This window comes from Podarcis cretensis (assembly GCF_951804945.1).
Source record: "Podarcis cretensis genome assembly, chromosome: Z".
Taxonomy (NCBI): Eukaryota; Metazoa; Chordata; class Lepidosauria; order Squamata; family Lacertidae; genus Podarcis; species Podarcis cretensis.
Window position 1 is genome coordinate 13,116,521 of NC_137184.1, and position 18,752 is coordinate 13,135,272.

At 45.5% G+C, this 18,752-nt stretch overlaps 1 protein-coding gene across 9 annotated transcripts in view; it reads right to left on the bottom strand.

Annotated features, from left to right (window-relative positions):
- The window catches only part of ADAMTS13 (ADAM metallopeptidase with thrombospondin type 1 motif 13), a 39,721-nt gene that overhangs the window by 6,914 nt on the left and 14,055 nt on the right, over positions 1-18,752 (bottom strand). For 6 of the 9 annotated variants that reach the window (XR_013835005.1, XR_013835006.1, XM_079962528.1 and 3 more), the window contains 17 exons: positions 18,409-18,559; positions 17,766-17,870; positions 17,324-17,475; positions 16,746-16,809; positions 13,040-13,169; positions 12,777-12,925; positions 10,375-10,495; positions 9,374-9,454; positions 7,769-7,950; positions 7,482-7,617; positions 6,599-6,728; positions 5,051-5,230; positions 4,277-4,466; positions 2,498-2,615; positions 902-1,031; positions 454-633; positions 81-263 (listed from right to left, as the gene is read on the bottom strand). Coding sequence is in view for 7 of the 9 variants with exons in the window: in XM_079962528.1 (XP_079818654.1) it covers positions 81-263; positions 454-633; positions 902-1,031; positions 2,498-2,615; positions 4,277-4,466; positions 5,051-5,230; positions 6,599-6,728; positions 7,482-7,617; positions 7,769-7,950; positions 9,374-9,454; positions 10,375-10,495; positions 12,777-12,925; positions 13,040-13,169; positions 16,746-16,809; positions 17,324-17,475; positions 17,766-17,870; positions 18,409-18,559 (2,382 nt within the window). In the remaining 2 variants the exon portion in view is untranslated. The remainder of the gene's footprint in view (positions 1-80; positions 264-453; positions 634-901; positions 1,032-2,497; positions 2,616-4,276; positions 4,467-5,050; positions 5,231-6,598; positions 6,729-7,481; positions 7,618-7,768; positions 7,951-9,373; positions 9,455-10,374; positions 10,496-12,776; positions 12,926-13,039; positions 13,170-16,745; positions 16,810-17,323; positions 17,476-17,765; positions 17,871-18,408; positions 18,560-18,752) is intronic. The other 3 variants (XM_079962529.1, XM_079962527.1, XM_079962530.1) reach the window with 3 other exon arrangements.

An 18,752-nucleotide genomic window follows, 5' to 3' on the forward strand; every position in this document is an offset into this window, starting at 1 on the left:
TTGGCTAAATAATAACAAAATAATATTTGTGGTGATGAGGAAAAGACTCCAGTTAAATGAATGCACAACTAATGAATGACCTTGGGGGACATGGTTCCAGGTTGCACGCTTCCTGCTCTTCAGGGCGAGGCAAACTCTCACAGACCATATCTGGTAGAATCTCTTCCTCCGCCTTCTCCCCTGTTGCCCGTGCACAGTAGAGGACCTTGCGCATCACACCTCTACCACAACTGGTGCTACACGTGCCCATTTTGTAGGACCACCTGGCAGGTGGAAACGACAGAACCCAGTTGTTGAATCAAAAGCACTTGGGGGCTAACATGTGACTCCCACTCTTAGTTCCACCCACTGTTAACAGGCCAATCCCAGACCTGGCTCTAGAGATTATGAATTCATCATAAAAGACAAAGAAGGCTCTCCTTGGCCACTGCCCTCAAAACGATTGGCACTTACCTGGCTGGGCATGGCTCCATAGCACATTCTCTGCTGCTGGCTGGCCTGTGTATCCAGCTACATTTCGAGTGAGGAAGAGTCCGGGTTGTGTTCCTGTCTCGCCGGACACAGCGGACTGAGAGGGGTATCTTTCCTCCACCACAGGTCACAGGGCATGGAGCGAGTTCCTTCACTTCCCAGCTGGAGAGAGAGCAGGAAAGGAGGAGACAGACACAAATCAATTTATTCCATCAACTTCCTCAGGCTTGTGACAAAAATACAGATCCAGCCACTGGTGGCAAGCAGGAATAATCTCCAGGTGACCATCAGGCAAGGAATCGTTTGTAAACACATGAGTGAGTGGATTCTTTTTTCTTTCTTCTGGGCTGTGAATGTGCCTCAAGGGCCTGTGACAGGAATACAGGCTAGATCTGCAAGATTTATTCATACTTATGCTATGCACTTTTACCTTGCTGGACATGGCGTGGGGTTACACAGTTCCAGCTGACTCGCTGGCTTTGGTGCCTGGTTACAACGTTCCTCCTCTGCTTCCTCTCTGGTGTCAAAGACCAGGCAGACATAGCTCAGCCACATCAAGCCTGGAAAGAGAAGTGGCCAGAATGGATTATGTAAAACTCCTTTGTTTCCCCCCAGGAGCCCACTTGATGAGCTCCAATTTCTTTTAATTCCTTCTCGCAGGGACACTGGATCTTCCCTCTTTCCAGCTCTCAGCCTGGCAGCAGCCATTCCATCTGGCTGTGAAGCCAGAAGCACAGAAGGGAAGCAGTGCTATTCCACTGGCTCTACTGAAAGACCAATTGATTTTGGTTCTCCCTCAACTGTCACCTAGTAGCCACCATCCAGTCAGGCTGCAGAGGAGAATAGCTATCAATGTTTCCATTTTTTAAAGGGAAATTCCCTTTTCCTGAATAGGATTCCTTGCGAGAAAAGGAAAAAGTTGACAGCTATGCAGAGGAGTGGGAAAGAAACAAGAAGCAGAGCTACTCTACCAGTCATCTTTGGCTCCCATACAACTAGTAGTGATCATTCCATTGGACTGCAGCAGAAAAAGAGAATGTAAACAGAGCTATTCTACTGGCTCTACTAAGAGATCAGTTGCATTTGGCTTCATCTCAACTCTCAGCTGGGCAGCAGCCATCCCATCAGGCTGCAGCAGAGTGAGGGTTGGGACTACATCAGCTCTGCTGAGAGACCAATTCCACTGGGCTTCTCCAGCCTTCAACTGCCATCTATCCATGGCCTTTGCATTCCATCAGGCTATTATCTAACATTAAGAACCAGTCCCTGAGCTTGCTTTTTCCTCTTCCCTCCTCATCCCTATTTTCTTTCATGTCACATCACTCTATTGTCACATCACTTTATTGATCATATGTAAGCCACTCTGGGAGCTGTTTTGGTTGAAGAGCAGAATGAAAATGCTTTGAAGTCAAACAAACAATTAGTGTAGGATAATAGTGTTGTTGGACCTTGCCAACAAAGGTCCGTATAGTTAAAGCCATGGTTTTCCCAGTAGTGATGTATGGAAGTGAGAGCTGGACCATAAAGAAGGCTGGTCGCCGAAGAATTGATGCTTTTGAATTATGGTGCTGGAGGAGACTCTTGAGAGTCCCATGGACTGCAAGAAGATCAAACCTATCCATTCTTAAGGAAATCAGCCCTGAGTGCTCACTGGAAGGAAGATCGTGAAGCTTAGGCTGCAATACTTTGGCCACCTCATGAGAAGAGAAGACTCCCTGGAAAAGACCCTGATGTTGGGAAAGATGGAGGGCACAAGGAGAAGGGGACGACAGAGGACAAGATGGTTGGACAGTGTTCTCCAAGCTACAAACATGAGTCTGACCAAACTGTGGGAGACAGTGGAAGACAGGAGTGCCTGGCGTGCTCTGGTCCATGGGGTCACGAAGAGTCGGACATGACTAAACGACTAAACAACAACAACAAATAGTGTTGTCAAGACAAAGCTCCCTTCTGAAAAATGATAATACACAAAATAGTCTTTGATGAGCTCATTAATGCACAAGAAGCACCTAGGAAACCACCTTACCTCCCCCGCAGGTGACAGGGCATGCTCCAGCCAAAGGGCTCCAGACATAGACTGAGCGATTTCCAGTCTTAGGAGGCCAAAACGGGACCAAGAGCTCTGAGTGGGGCATCTCTTCCTGCTGCAGAAGAGCACAATATCTCATGGCAGGGAAACAAGTTAGGATGTGGAATGTAACATATCTGTCAAGGCTCCCCTTTAGGGAACCCAGGGGACTCCAGTTTTGGCACAGGGAGCTTCTCAGCAGCTTCATCGTACTACAGCTCCCAGAGTGATGAAGTATGTAGCATTGATGCATCCAGTTTGAGGAAGCATCTATGCTACATACTTGACCAGGGGTCAGCAAACTTTTTCAGCAGGGAGCCAGTCCACTGTCCCTCAGACCTTGTGGGGGGGCTCGGACTATTTTTTGGGGGGGAGGGAATGAACGAATTTCTATGCCCCACAAATAACCCAGAGATCCATTTGAAATAAAAGGACACATTCTACTCATGTAAAAACATGCTGATTCCCGGACCATCCATGGGCTGGATTTAGAAGGCAATTGGGCTGGATCCAGCCCCCAGGCCTTAGTTTGCCTACCCATGTACTTGACCAACTTATTTTAGGCTACAATGTCAACACGGTCTCCTCCAGAAAACCATTTCATGTTATATCAATCAAATCCGTTTATTGTGAGGACCATGCCTGTGCACAAAAATCAACACTAAAATCAGTAGTTAAAAATATTAAAATTCATTACATACTATGCCAACAAAACCTTCTTCCCACAAAGTAGAAAAGGAGGGAAAACGAACAGCGAGTTAAGCAGACGATGAAGGGGTCTTTACATTGTCGTTCATAAATCTTTCCCTGGCTTTCATGGCCTTCATCACAAAGACCGCTACCACATGGGTAATGCGTGGGTTTGCATCAACTAACAAAAATTTTACTCTATCTTCAGGACTGGTTATAGAGATGGGTATAATTTGCAGCAATGCGTCTCTAAAGCCTGAGTAAATGGGGCAATAGAGGAAATAATGTGTAAGATCCTCTTTAGTTTTCATAAGGCAAGGACATAAATGATGTTCAACTGGGGGTTTTGTGTATCTACTGGTCAGATAAGCAGTTGGCAATGTTTGAAACTGTGCCATGGTGAAAGCTCTCCGAAGGGTGGGATCAGTGATCTCCACCAAGTAGCTGGCACAGATTTTGACTGCTTTTACTCGTGGGAACCAGTAGGAAAACCCAGAGTTTTTTATCTTGGTGGAGTCCAAAGAGGCGTCTTTTTCAAAGATCCATTCCCGAACTTTATCAGGGCTCCACAATTTGAGAGTATTAAACTCTGGTAAGTTGTAATTTCATGTTATAAATATGGTGGGGTTTCTGTCAGTAGTTGCAGAGCTATATTACTCAGGAGTCGATGGAGAGAAAAGTTGAATAAATGTATCAGGCATGGCTTGAGCTGTTAGCATACAGTGGCTACATTCAACTGCAATTGTATCTCCCCCAATATTTCTATTTTCCCTTATATAATGCACTTTGTATGTTCTTTCCACTATTATATGCATTTTTATACATACTTTAGTACATGCATATTTTGGTATACGTGGAGAACTGCATTGTCAAACTCGGAGAAGTGCAAATTTTGAACCATGGATGCGTTTTAGTTTGTATATTGTTTTGAAATGGCAAATTAGGTAGATTTCTCTTCAGATGCGAACTAAACTGGACTTTCCCTGTAACCCTAATTAGACTGGTCTTTAGTCTAGTCCAACAGAGCTCCTCCTATATTCTACGTACCGTGTTCCATCCCAAAGGGCAGATGTTCACCATGCAAGACACAAAGGCCAGGGGCTTCTCATCCGCTGGGCACAGGCTGGCATCTACAGTACTTTCCACCCCATCCCAGAGCTGAACGCAAGTCAAATTCACTGGGGCAACCCCCAAGCCACAAATCGCAGAGCACTGGCCTGGCTCTGATTCCTTCCACCTGGATAGGAAGTAACAGCCATTACAGAATGGCCTTGGCCACTTCTGGATTTCTCTGCAACAGATTCTGTATTCACTGTGTGTTTGTGGGTGGAGAGATGGATAAGCTTTCCAAATCTTTCATGGAATATAATGCTATCAATGGCTTCTAACCCAACGGTTCCATTTCCCCTTCATTGTCTGAGGCAGCCTGTGTCTGCAAGAGGGAAGAGTTGATGTTGAACTCAGGTCCTGCTTGCGGACTTGGCATTGGAGGAGTCAGGTTGGCCACTATGAAAACAGGATGCTGAACTAATTTTTTTGGTCTGATCCAGCAGCCAGGCTCTTCCTATGTTCTCCTTGGATTAACTTAGAAATAATCAAAGTTTTCCTGGTGTAGTTGGGCAAGATTAGAAAAAACCCCTCAATGTACTTTTGTGAGCCAATGAAAAGACTCATGGTTCCAGGTGTATGTGTGTGCCACCACCCATCTTCACCAATCACTGCATATTTCTGCAGTTCTTCCTTGCTCTTTCGCAGAATCACAGGAGGCCAAGACATTGGACAACCCATTGTCCCTTATGGGTGACTTATATCTTTACTTACCTTGGAAGACACATCTCAGTGTTGCAGGACTCGACAGCTGGTGGTTTGGGAGCATCCACACATTCTGAATCAGGCAGGGTCACATTCAATCCTCTTTCTTCCTTTGCACAGTAAACCAGTCGCTCCATCACACCACCGCCACAGGGGACGCTGCAGGGCCCAAAGTACTCTGCTACCCATCTTGGAGAAAACAGGAAGGGCCTGTCACACCCACCCACAGTCATGCAGGAAGTGGCATCAGGAACACAGGAAGCTGCCTTATAACAGAGTAAGAGCTAGGGGTGGCCCATATACTCAGAACTGGTTTGAAGTCCGTATCATATCGGTTTCATAATTCTTGACCTGGCAATATATCACGAATCATGATGTGTGCGTGTTTATGTGCTATACAAAAATCACAATGTGGGGAAAGCCAACCAATGCCTCTACAAAGCTTCATCCTTATTTCAGTCATTGGGATGTATTGGTATATCATGATGTTTAACTGGTGATATATCGCAAAGTTGAAAACCAGATATCTCCCAGCCCTGTTCAGAACATTGACTCGAATAGCACAGTAATGTCTTCAGTGACTGGCAGTGGCTCTCCAGGGTTTCAGACGGGTCTCTTCCAGCCCCACCTGGAGATGCCACTGGGGACTGAACCTGGAATCTCTTGCAAGCAAAGCAGATGCTGGGCTGCTGCAGTTTACTTGAAAAGAAAGCAATATTCTAGTCCTTGTGGTTCTGAGTACAGGGGATGAAATAAAAAAGAATGTTGGAAGCTGCCTTGTATGAGTCAGACTACTGGTTTATCTAGCTCAGTAGTGACTCTCCAGCATTTCAGGCAGAGAGTCTCTCCCAGCCCAAGCTGAAGATGCTGGGGGATGAACCTGGGACCTTCTGCATGCAAGGAAGATGCTCTTCCTGGGACTCTGTGCCACCTAGTAAGACCATTGCACCACACTTGCCTAGCCAATTCTAGCAACCAAACTGGAATATTAGGACTAGTGGATTCATGCAGAGTTGGTCTTCTGAGATAGCTTCAATATGTACACATCTCCTAAATTAACCTATATTTACTGTTAGGACATAAGCTAACATAGAAAGCTGTTCTATATTGACTCCTAAATTAACCTATATTTACTGTTAGGACATAACTAACATAGGAAGCTGTCCTATATTGACCCAGACTGTTGGTTACCCAGCCCACTGTCTACACTGACAGTTCTTTGGAGTTTCAGAGGATTCTTTTCAGCCCAACCTGAAGATGCTGGAAACTAAATCTGGAACCATCTGCATGGAAACCATGAGCTACAACCACCTAGCTCAATATTCTCTGCGCATGCTGGCAGTGGTTCTCTTGGGATTTCAGGCAGGGAACATCCCCAGCCCTAATAGGATTGAACTTGGAACCTTCTGTATGCAAAGCAGATGTTCTACCACTGATACCCTACTTTAGCCTTTTCAGTGATGGCAGCGACAGGCTATGCAGAGGCTTTTGAAGATGAACATGGGTCACCTGGGCTCTTCCTTTCCCACGAAGAGAACTAGCAGAACCTTTACTCACTGGGGCTGGCAGGGGGCCACAGCACAAGGCTCTTGCCTGGCAAGGGGCCTTGGGGTCTTCAGACAATGTAGGTCATCCGTCATTTCATTCCTTGCCTTGTCAAAGCAGGAGTAACTGACCTTCAGAGCACCTGCAAAATATGAAGTGTAAAGGAGATCAGGATTTGCCAGAAGGAAAGAGGGGAGTCAGTGCTGATTGGACAGAACAGCTATAGGTGACAAGACAGACAATATTAAAACAGATGGCCACAACTAACAGGTGAGTTATTTTCTATGGGTCTACTCTAAGTAGAACTTAGCTGGATACAACTAATTGCTTTTCAGTATATACTTTGCCGTGTGAAGTATGAATCTTTGTACAAATTTAATCCAAAAAAGCTCATTTTTGTGCACATCTCAACCCCAAGCACACATATTGCCACTTTTTCTCTTTTTTTGGACTCAAGGAATTTGAGAGTGGCAAAACTGGAAAGTTAATGCCTTTTAGCCCTGAGTAGGGTGGATCAGGTTAGTCCACTTAGAACTCTGGACCAAATGAAATTCTCAATCATCCTCATCCAAGCCCTTGCAGGAAACCTGAGGCGTGGTGTCACCAGTGGTGTCAATTGGGAGCGGTGGGGTGTGCAAGAAGACCAAGAGGAGGTGGAGCCATAGCCAACGACAATAACCCTTGCAACTAAGGAAGAAACTGACAGGCGGGGCCTGTGGACTATATTTAAGTAAGAAGGTAGACTGAGGTTGGTGAGACAGTGTTCCACTTGTCCCAGTGCACCTTTATTAAGTCAGCACCCTGGAGAGCAATCCCACCTCTGCGCTCAAATAACTTAATCACAGAAATGTCCCATTCACAATTGAGTGTGGAGCCAGAAAACAATGTGCCTCACCTTCCCCACAGCTCACGGAGCAGGGGCCAAGCTGGGGTACCCATGAATGTACCTCTTTCTCACTTGGTCTGAAGTAGCTGAAGGCAATGTCTGGGCTAGTGGCAGCCCCATACTCCTTCCCATATTTCCTATAAACCTAGAAGGGAAAAGGAACTAGGGTTTGAATGGCATCCAGAGATCAACCAATGGCTTGGCTGATTTCAATAGGTTTAAGCAGGGAGTGGGAAAACTCAGGCCTACAGGCCAAATGGCCTGCCAGCCCTCTCTATCAGGCTGTACCATGTTACCTGTATGTCTATGTCCTCCTGCGTTGGCCCATTCACGTGAATCTCCTCCAAGCTTGGCAGGTTCTCCACAGTGAGAAAGACCTTGTATTCTATCCGATTGTCTTCCAGGGCTGAGGGGTACGTGATGTTGAAAGAGATTCTGCCTTTCCCTGCCACTACATACTGCCCTTGTACCTTCACACCTAGAAGGAGGCAACAGCAATGTGTCACCACAAGGGATGGGAGATGCCTGCTTTTCAACATTGTGATGTTATCACCAGCAAAACATAGCAGTAGAGTAATATATCATGATGTCTGAAAATGAGGAGGAAGGAAGACTTCAAAGCAGAATGAATTGACTCAGTACAGTAGCCAGCCAGCCCTCCATAGTCATTCCTCCTTTGCTGCGCTGATGGCACAGCATATACCGACAGCATCGCCTCGCCTCAGCACCTCTCGCCGCTCTGAAGCAGGTGCACCAGCTCCCTCCTAGCCAACCCCGTGGGCCTTGCTGCACCTCACGGAGCACCTGACATTGCCAATGCCCCAGCCAGCCCCACTACCTCCATCTTGCGGGCAGCAGATTGAGGGGAAACTGGTGCCACTGCCAAGCCACCATGAAGGCCCGGAGGTGAGGAAGAGGAGCCAGCGCTGCTCCCCATGTGCTCCCACCACAGGGACTCAAAGGATACAGCCCTGCCTTCGCTTCCCAGCACTCAGTGTGAGGCAGAAGGAAGGAGGCAACTTGCTTGCTTGGCTGGAGAAGCGATGGCACTGACAGGCGAGAGAGCCTCCCCTCCCTCCCTCCCTCCCCAGTCTGAGGAGAGCTGAGGACTGAGGAGGCTATGCATGAAACGCTGGCGACACCTGCTGGCCTTCATTGTATATTGCCTACCTTAAAACTGAAATTGTCACCGCTATGACCCGTTTCAAACCCAGCTTCGGGCGATGTTTGCCCAGCCCTATTCTCCACATCTAATTGGTACAGCTTTTGCTGTGAATATAAGCATATTAAAAATTGAGCTTTGCGAAAGCATGGCTTAGTAGGCACACTCCCAAGACATTTGTTTTTCGATTGGTTTTTGGTTCCAGGAAACTGGGGTGGTTGCTACATTGGAATATTGGGGTTCTCACAAAATGATGGGTTTGTTGAGCATTCATCCTGATTTCCTTGGGCAAAGTGTATGCAGAGGCCAGACAATGTACCCTATTAACTGAGCTGTTGTTCAGAATTGTTTGCGGGGAGGTTATACATCAAATAAGAGCATGCATCCTGATTTTCTTGTGTGGTGTTTATTCATTTATTCCACTTTTTAATGCATTTCCCTGTCACTTTCATTACCACAAAAAGTCATATTTTTCTTTTAAAAAGTGAATTTGTTGTGCTAGAGCGACAGAACACTTTAATCCACTTTAATTATGCAAATGGATATGTCTGGTTTGTGATTGATTTCCCCCTGCAAAATGTTTGCATTCTCGAGGCAATCTTGTATGGGTTTGTGTTAGAAATTATTGAGGTTGGTTGTGGCAATCTTAAAGCAACTTTACTATCTTTAGCTTTGTCTTATATGTTTAAAGGATTTCAGTTGTTGTTTTTTTTTAAAAAAGCTGCATTACTAAACTCACCCAAATGCGTGAACAGTGGGTTCCGGTTGACCACATGGACCATGGTGGTGTTAGGAGGGAGCCTTAAAAATGTAACATACTCTGGAAGGGGGACAAAAGAGAAAGGAGGAACGGGGTACATTTATACCAAAGAAGATCCAAGAAAGGGAAAATGAGAGGCAGGAGAAGATGTCTGCAGCTAAAAATGTGTAGAATTGAGGCACAACCAGGCAAAGTGGAAAATTCCATTTTAAAATAGAAGCAGAAATTGCTGGTGCTTATTTGCTTGGCTTGTGTTTGGAATGTAAATCAATCCAGCAAATACCAATTGGTAATTGGTGGTGTTTTCACTCTGCAAAGGATGTGTAATTGATTACTTCCTCTCATGCGCCCTCAGTTTAAATTGTGCTTCCTTTGTATTTAAATGAATAATGAGGAAATTATTATGTCATTCATTGCGTTAAATTTGTAATCATGTGATATGATAATAATAATGTAATAATTTATTATTTATACCCTGCCCATCTGGCTGAGTTTCCCCAGTCAGTCTGGGCAGTTATATGGAAATTATTTAACTTACATGAAATAGCAGAAAGCAAGGCAAATATATTATCTGTTGGAAACCGAACTGCAGGGGCAAGGAAACAGTGCTGGTTGGGATAAGAACAGCTCAGAATGGAAGTTGCTGCTTTTTTACAGCCCCAGCCATGTGACATTCAAAGCTATGCCAAAGCTATGCCAAAAGATTTCAGCATCCCAGTGCAAAAATTGGTTTTAATTTTTTTACTTTTAATCACTGAACTAAACTTAGATCCAAGCAAAATTTCAGTTTGCAAATTGTTTTGAGATAACCCGATTTCTTCCCCATCCCTACCAGGAGCCACTCACTATATTTTGGCTTAACCTACCTTCCAGGCTTGTTCTGAATATAATGAAGAAAACAGTGCGCTCCATTCTTGGAGGAAAAAGAATAATGAAAATGTAACATTTAGAAAAGAAAAAGAGAAGGAGCAGTGCTATACCTCTGGATTTTCCTTCTGCGTAGGAGTCCTTCACACCGAAACAGGTAGTGTTGTCTCCACCACATACTCGGCACATATCCATCCTCTTCATGGAATCCATCCTACCGTCACAACCAAACATCTGGGCAAGAAAGAAAGAAAGCTGCTTCAGTTGCGCCCAGGGAATGACGGAGCCACAACTGGCCTAATGCAGTGATAGGATATGATTAAGGTCCCCAGCATGGTGCCCATGGACACCATAGGGCCCTCAATCCACCACCCCTTAGTTTCTGCCCCTCCCTCTCCCTCCCACTAAATGAGTTGTTTGGACTTTGGGGAGTGTTGTCTATTGCGGGGAAGTTGCCTGCCTGTTTTTAAAATATATTTTTACTTATTGGGGGAGTTTCAGGTTTTGGGGGATCTTTTTTGGGGGTGTTCTAAGCATTGCTTTTCCCCTCCCCCAAGAAATGGATATTCTGTGCAGCCCATTGCAGTTTACTATATAAGAAGAGTTCTACTGGATCAGGTGAAAGGTCTATCTAGTCCAACGTCCTGTTCTCACAGTGGCCAGTGGAAGAACCACTACAGTGGCAGGGCTTCTGCTTTGCACGCTGAAGGTCTTAGGTTCAATCTCTGGCATTTCCAGGTAAAGGTGGGGGAGAACTTGGTCTGAAATCCTGGAGAGTGCTACCAGTCAGTGTAGACAATACTAAGCTGGATGGACAAAGGGGTTGACATGGAATAAGGCAGCTTCCTGTGTTCCTAAGGTCCCTTTCTCTTCTGTGCAACTGGATGACGGGGGAAACAGGGAGGCATAATTTTTTAAATGTATTTTTATTAAAGATTTTATTGATTTACAGAAGTATGTGTAATCTCTCTCTCTCGTATTTCTTTCCATGTAACATTTTTACAAATCAGTTTCATTTGTTGAGACATTAGGAAGAAAAGGGGGAGGGGGAGGGGGGAAGATGGGTGAGGTGGGGTCGTGTGGCAATGTTTCTATTTTACTTAATGTATGTAGGGTTTGGTGTCAGCACTGCTTGTGCTGTTCACTTGTGTTCCTTTGGTGGTGAGAGAGGTTGGGGTTGGCCTAGGGTGTGGTTGTTTGTTTGTGATTGGCTGTGGTGGTCTTTGTTTTCATGTGTGAGTGGGGTGGGTGGGTGTTTTGGATCAGGTTAGCCATATTGATTTATATGCTGTTGGTGGATTATTGTCATTGTCTTGTTGGGTTGTGTATGTGATAAAGGGGAGCCATACCGGGGTAAAGGTATCTTCTTCTGTTTGTCCCCGTGTCAGTTTCAGTTTATTGGTTAATTTTTCTAGTAAGGCTGTTTACAGGGAGGCATTATTAAGGGTTGCCACCTTTTCCTTTCAGCCTTGCTCCTGTGCCTTTAACAGCAGCCAGGAAAACTAACCCGAGTGTGTTTAACAGGTTATTTCTTTTAACGGGTTATTGCTCAATTCCTCCTCGTGGGATTCCCACTGGGGCATCTGAAAGAAGAAGATGCTGGACCGGATGAGTCAATGGCACAATCCAGCCGGGCTATTCTTAAATTCTTATGTTCAATAACAAAGCCTTGTTTTTTGATTTTATGTTATGCCTTCAGCTCTTAATCTTTTGAAAGCATATTTTTATGCAGGGAGCAATTAATGTCAAATGAATCATAATAATTACATAAATGCACAAGCAAAGCTTTTCCTGTCCTGGAGATACATTATAGGGAAAGCTTCACTGGGCTGAGTCACTGAGGAGACGAACTAAGAATGGGTGGAGTACAGGGTCAGGTTTAAGGTGCTGCTTTTGACCTTTAAAGCCCTTCACGGCCTAGGACCCTCGTACCTACGGGACCGCCTCTCCTGGTATGCTCCACGGAGAGCCTCAAGGTCCATAAATAACAACACCCTAGTGGTCCCAGGCCCTAAGGAAGTTAGATTGGCTTCGACCAGAGCCAGGGCCTTTTCAACTCTGGCTCCGGCCTGGTGGAACGCTCTGCCTCATGAGACCAGGGCCCTGCAGGATCTGATTTCTTTCCGCAGGGCCTGTAAGACAGAGTTGTTCCGCCTGGCCTTTGGCTTGGAGCCAATTTGATTCCCTCCCTCCCTCTCTCTTTTTTTTCTTTTCCTTCTCCTCCTGCGATGAGGCTACATTTTAATATTTTAATGTTCCATTATTTTAATGTATTTTATTTTTGTTTTTAAGTTGTAATCATTCATCTTGTTTTTATTATTGCTTGTAAGCCGCTCTGAGCCCGGCCTTGGCTGGGGAGGGCGGGGTATTAATAAAAAATTATTATTATTATTATTATTATTATTATTATTATTAAAAAGGCACAGGATTAAAAAAGCAACAACTCCAGGACCTGCCTGCCTTAATGAAGTGCCAGATGTTCTCTGGCACACCTCTGCATGGCTATTGTTCTTACCCTGCAGCTGCCCATCACACACAGGCCAACCGCTGTCTCTTCTGCAGGGCTGCTTAGCTCACACCTTGTTCCATCTGTGAATCGATCCCCTCGGCTCACCATGAAATTCTTCCCAGATGCCCTGCACATGTGTTTGCACATGGCATCTCCTGTGATGGGTAGAAAGTGCTTAAGAGTTTTAGTGTGACAATGAATTTAAATAGTATTGAGGAAATGTTAGAACTCCCCACCCCCTTTTCATAAAACTCCCAAATCTGGATTACCTTTGGTGTAGCCAACAGCCGACACCCACTTATAGAAGGATGGGAACTCAAGGCTGAGGTAAAGTGGTTTCATATCCGTCAAAGCACATTGTTCATCCATGAAACCCACCTGGGTTGTCGTTGGGCAGGGCTATGGAAGAGGAGACAGATCAAATGGCTGAGATCAAACATGCCATTTTATACCACCATAACAGCTGGGCTGCCCTTTGCTTTGGGGGAACAAGTAAATGGCCCATTCTTCTAACCACAAGTTGGAGTTGGAGGCAAGTCCTGCTGATTTAAATGGAGCTTAATTCCAAGTAGGGGCTTTTAAGGGATGAATATCATGTCCCAAACCTGAATTTGTGGAGATAGCATCAAAGGAGAGGCAGTGCTTTTAGAGATGGATTGTCAGGCGGGAAGATGGGGTACTTAACCCTTCCTGTGTCCACCACCTATTCCCTCAATTTAAGCAAGTACACACATATTCTAATTCTAGTTGCTAATACCCTTATGAATACACAGTGGAAGTGAGGAACAGGTTTAAGGATTTAGATTTGGTGGACAGAGTGCCTGAAGAACTATGGATGGAGGCTCGTAACATTATACAGGAGGCAGCAACGAAAACCATCCCAATGAAAAGGAAATGCAAGAAAGCAAAGTGGCTGTCCAATGAGGCCTTACAAATAGCGGGGGAGAGAAGGCAAGCAAAATGCAAGGGAGATCGTGAAACATACAGGAAATTGAATGCAGATTTCCAAAGAATAGCAAGGAGAGACAAGAAGGCCTTCTTAAACAAGCAATGCAAAGAAATAGAGGAAAGCAATAGAATGGGAAGAACCAGAGATCTGTTCAAGAAAATTGGAGATATGAAAGGAACATTTCGTACAAAGATTTCCATAATAAAGGACAAAAGTGGAAAGGACCTAACAGAAGCAGAAGACATCAAGAAGAGGTGGCAAGAATACACAGAGGAATTATATCAGAAAGAAACGGATGTCTCATATACCCCAGGTAGTGTAGTTGCTGACCTTGAGCCAGACATCCTGGAGAGTGAAGTCAAATGGGCCTTAGAAAGCACTGCAAATAACAAGGCCAGCGAAAGTGATGGTATTCCAGCTGAACTATTTAAAATTTTAAAAGATGATGCTGTTAAGGTGCTACACTCAATATGTCAGCAAGTTTGGAAAACTCAGCAGTGGCCAGACGATTGGAGAAGATCAGTCTACATCCCAATCCCAAAGAAGGGCAGTGCCAAAGAATGCTCCAACTATCGCACAATTGCACTAATTTCTCACGCTAGCAAGGTTATGCTTAAAATTCTACAAGGAAGGCTCAAGCAGTATGTGGACCGAGAACTCCCAGAAGTGCAAGCTGGATTTAGAAGAGGCAGAGGAACCAGAGACCAAATTGCAAACATGCGCTGGATTATGGAGAAAGCTAGAGAGTTCCAGAAAGACATTTACTTCTGCTTCATTGACTATGCAAAAGCCTTTGACTGTGTCGACCATGGCAAACTATGGCAAGTTCTTAAAGAAATGGGAGTGCCTGATCACCTCATCTGTCTCCTGAGAAATCTCTATGTGGGACAAGAAGCTACAGTTAGAACTGGATATGGAACAACTGACTGGTTCAAAATTGGGAAAGGAGTACAACAAGGCTGCATTTTGTCTCCCTGCTTATTTAACTTATATGCAGAATTCATCATGCGAAAGGCTGGGCTGGATGAATCCCTAGCCGGAATTAAGATTGCCGGAAGAAATATCAACAACCTCAGATATGCAGATGACACAACCTTGATGGCAGAAAGTGAGGAGGAATTAAAGAACCTTTTATTGAGGGTGAAAGAGGAGAGTGCAAAATATGGTCTGAAGCTCAACATCAAAAAAACGAAGATCATGGCTACTGGTCCCATCACCTCCTGGCAAATAGAAGGGGAAGAAATGGAGGCAGTGAGAGATTTTACTTTCTTGGGCTCAATGATCACTGCAGATGGCGACAGCAGCCACGAAATTAAAAGACGCCTGCTTCTTGGGAGAAGGGCAATGACAGGCCTAGACAGCATCTTGAGAAGTAGAGACATCACCTTGCCAACAAAGGTCCGTATAGTTAAAGCTATGGTTTTCCCAGTAGTGATGTATGGAAGTGAGAGCTGGACCATAAAGAAGGCTGATCGCCGAAGAATTGATGCTTTTGAATTATGGTGCTGGAGGAGACTCTTGAGAGTCCCATGGACTGCAAGAAGATCAAACCTCTCCATTCTGAAGGAAATCAGCCCTGAGTGCTCACTGGAAGGACAGATTGTGAAGCTGAGGCTCCAGTACTTTGGCCACCTCATGAGAAGAGAAGACTCCCTGGAGAAGACCCTGATGTTGGGAAAGATGGAGGGCACAAGGAGAAGGGGGCGACAGAGGACGAGATGGTTGGATAGTGTTTTCGAGGTTACCAGCATGAGTCTGACCAAGCTGCGGGGGGCAGTGGAGGACAGGAGTGCCTGGCGTTCTCTGGTCCATGGGGTCACGAAGAGTCGGACACGACTAAACGACTAAACAACAACAACAACAATACTCTTATGCAAGGAACCCTGACAGTTAAGTCCAGTCGCAAACGAATCTGGGGTTGCGGCTTTACAGGCCAAGGGAGCCAGCGTTTGTCCACAGACAGCTTCCGGGTCATGTGGCCAGCATGACTAAGCCGCTTCTGGTGAAATCAGATCAGCGCATGGAAACACCATTTACCTTCCCGCCGGAGGAGTACCTATTTATCTACTTGCACTTTGACGTGCTTTTGGACTGCTAGGTTGGCAGGAGCTGGGACTGAGCAACAGGAGCTCACCCCGACGTGGGGATTCGAACTGCTGACCTTCCGATCGGCAAGCCCTAGGCTCAGTGGTTTACACCACAGTGCCACCCGTGTCCCATATGCAAGGGACCACATCCATGCAATTCCTTTATGTAGCCTTGTTCTACCCTAAGACCATCCATAACTATCTGGAGCATGTTCTTTCTCTGTTTAGGGAAGCTTTTAATGTTTAATAAAATATTTTATTTTAATATTTTGTTGGAAGCCGCCCAGAGTGGCTGGGGAAACCCAGCCAGATGGGCGGGGTATATTATATTATTATTATTATTATTATTATTATTATTATTATTATTATTATTGCAACCTCTATACATGCTCCATTGGGAAGAGCTGTATAGCTCAGGGGTGAACAGTCATGTAGAGCTGGGAAAGGCTTTTTCCTGAAACCCTGGAGAGTTGCTACCAAACAGTGTATGGACAATAATGAGTTAGTTGGACCAATGGTCTGACTCGGTATCAGGCAGCTTTCTATGCACCTGAGATTTTCTCTATAGCTTGAGGACTAGAAACTTGACACAAAGCTAGGAATTAGAGGTCCACATCTGTGGATGCTGAACTAGACTCCTCACCAATGTAAGAAGAGCCTGCTGGATCAGACCAGTTGCTTATTTAGTCCAGCATCCTGTTCTCCACAGCGGCCAACTAGATGCCTATGGGAAGCATGCTAGTGGGATCTAAGTGCAACAGCATTCTCCCCTCCTGTGATTTTCCAGAAACTGGCATAACTGGTACATTCCACATGTAAGGAATCATGGAAGACAACACAGAGCTATATGTATATGAAGACTGTCCTGAGATTTACAAAAGGAAAAGCTGCCAGGGCTTTCTAAACAGAGGACAGAAGCAAAAATGGCTGCCCTCCTACCTGTTCATTACACATCTCTGCTTGCAAGTCTTCTCCCTCACACTGACGTCCACCAAAAGCAGGTCTGGAAGGAAAGGACACCTTTGTATGTGTGGCAGGAGGAGAGAGGATCTTAATCACACCCACACTGTACATTTAAAGCAAGTCCTGACCCCAATCCTGGGAACTGTAGTTTCTTAAGGGTGCTGGGAATTGTAGCTCCATGGGGATTCTTTGCATTGGGTGAGTGAAATATGCTTTAAATGCATGGTGTGTGACCCATCAGATCCCAGTTTCTGAAGCAAAGCTGCTCTCTGAGCATAAACAAGATGCTGGTCAGCACAGACCCGGGACACACCTGGCCATCAAGCAGCTTTGCCCAGGAGTCACGGAAGGACCTATGAATACGCACTGCGCTACTAAGCAGACATTTACACATCTCGTTTCAATTAAGTCCCGCAGAGGCTGTCCCACTGGGGTGAATGGAGCTTTGCCCCACCATCCTCAGTCCCCTTGCATCCAACTCTCTCCCAGGTTCTATGGCTCCCTTTGAACACAGTCCCCCCAAAAAAACACTGCTCTAACAAGGACTTGCTCACCTGGGGTTGTTGCACTGTCGCCGTCTGGCCACGACTCCCCCACCACAGCTCCGGGAGCAGGCAGTAAAGGCAGTCCAAGTAGACCACTTCCCATGGACAGCTGCAATAGGAATCAGTTCTTCCAAAGATCTACAGCGGCCTTTGGAGCACCACTGGAAGTGAGAACAGCACGGCCATCAAGCACCAGGACATCAGCACAACTAAGGCCATGGAGGTGTGAACCCAGAAGGGCCACAGAGAAGCTAAGCAAAATGCATGTAGCTGGACTCTCAACTCCCATCACCCATGACCACAACATCTGAAGGACTACAGGTTCCTTAGACTGATGGGACTCCCATCAGTTCAAGGCAGCCTGGCCGACATTCAGGGAGCTAGACATCTAGAGGGACACAATGTCCTCATTCCCATTCTACTGCTGTTTCATATCAGAAGACCCATTTACCTTGTTGATTCCACATTCAGTACCATCCAGGAGGGGAATGAGGATCCGAGTGCAGCTGGATTGGTCAGCTGGATTAGTGTGGCAAGAAAGAACTTTGCACATATCCTAGAAATAGGAGAAGCGGGGAGGAAGATAGGTGACCTGCTGCCTTATTGGTTATTATTTATTTGACTTAGGGAAAACATGGGAGTGGGGAGTGTAAGGGAAACCACTCCCACAGCTTCAGCACACTGCCATAACACTGGCCTACCTTACTGGGGTGTTGTCCAATATGACAAAGATAATGTACATGATATGCTTTGAACATGCTAAAACGCAAAGTGAATCTGAGAGCCAGTGTGGTGGTGTGTCAGATTAGGATCTGGAAGACCAGAGTTCAAATCCCCTTCTCAGCCACAAAGCTCACTGGCTGATCATGGGCCACTTACCATCTCTCAGTCTGTCCTACAGCACAGAACTGTTGCAAGGATAAAATATGGGGGGAGGCGACAGGTGCGAAGGGAGGAGTGAAATGTATGACACCTTGAGCTTTTTGAAGAAAATATGAGATAAAAATGTAATACGTAACTGAATTGGAAATGCTATGATTATGACTATTTGCATGTAATATCAGCATGACCCAGCAGATAAATGTAATACATACAATGTCGTGCCTGGAGAAAGTGCAAGCTGTAGCTCCGCCCCCAAAGGCCGTTTTGCACTGCTCATCCACCCCATAATAAAGGCCTGGCTTCCCTCCAGGGATATTGTCCTTGAGGTCTGGCAAGTCATTTGTGCAGCTTGCTTGGCCTGTACTGGGGAAAAACCAAGACAGAAAAACTGCTTGTGGATTAGCTTCAAGGAGTGCCAACTCTTATTAAATGCATAGCCCACCAGTGATCTCTTAAAAAAACCAATGGGCTCCATCATAGTCCAAATGCTAGGGCAGGGCTATGGAGAGGGAAGAGGTGGAGTCAGGAGTGGTGTGGCCCGTTTTGCTGCTTGAAG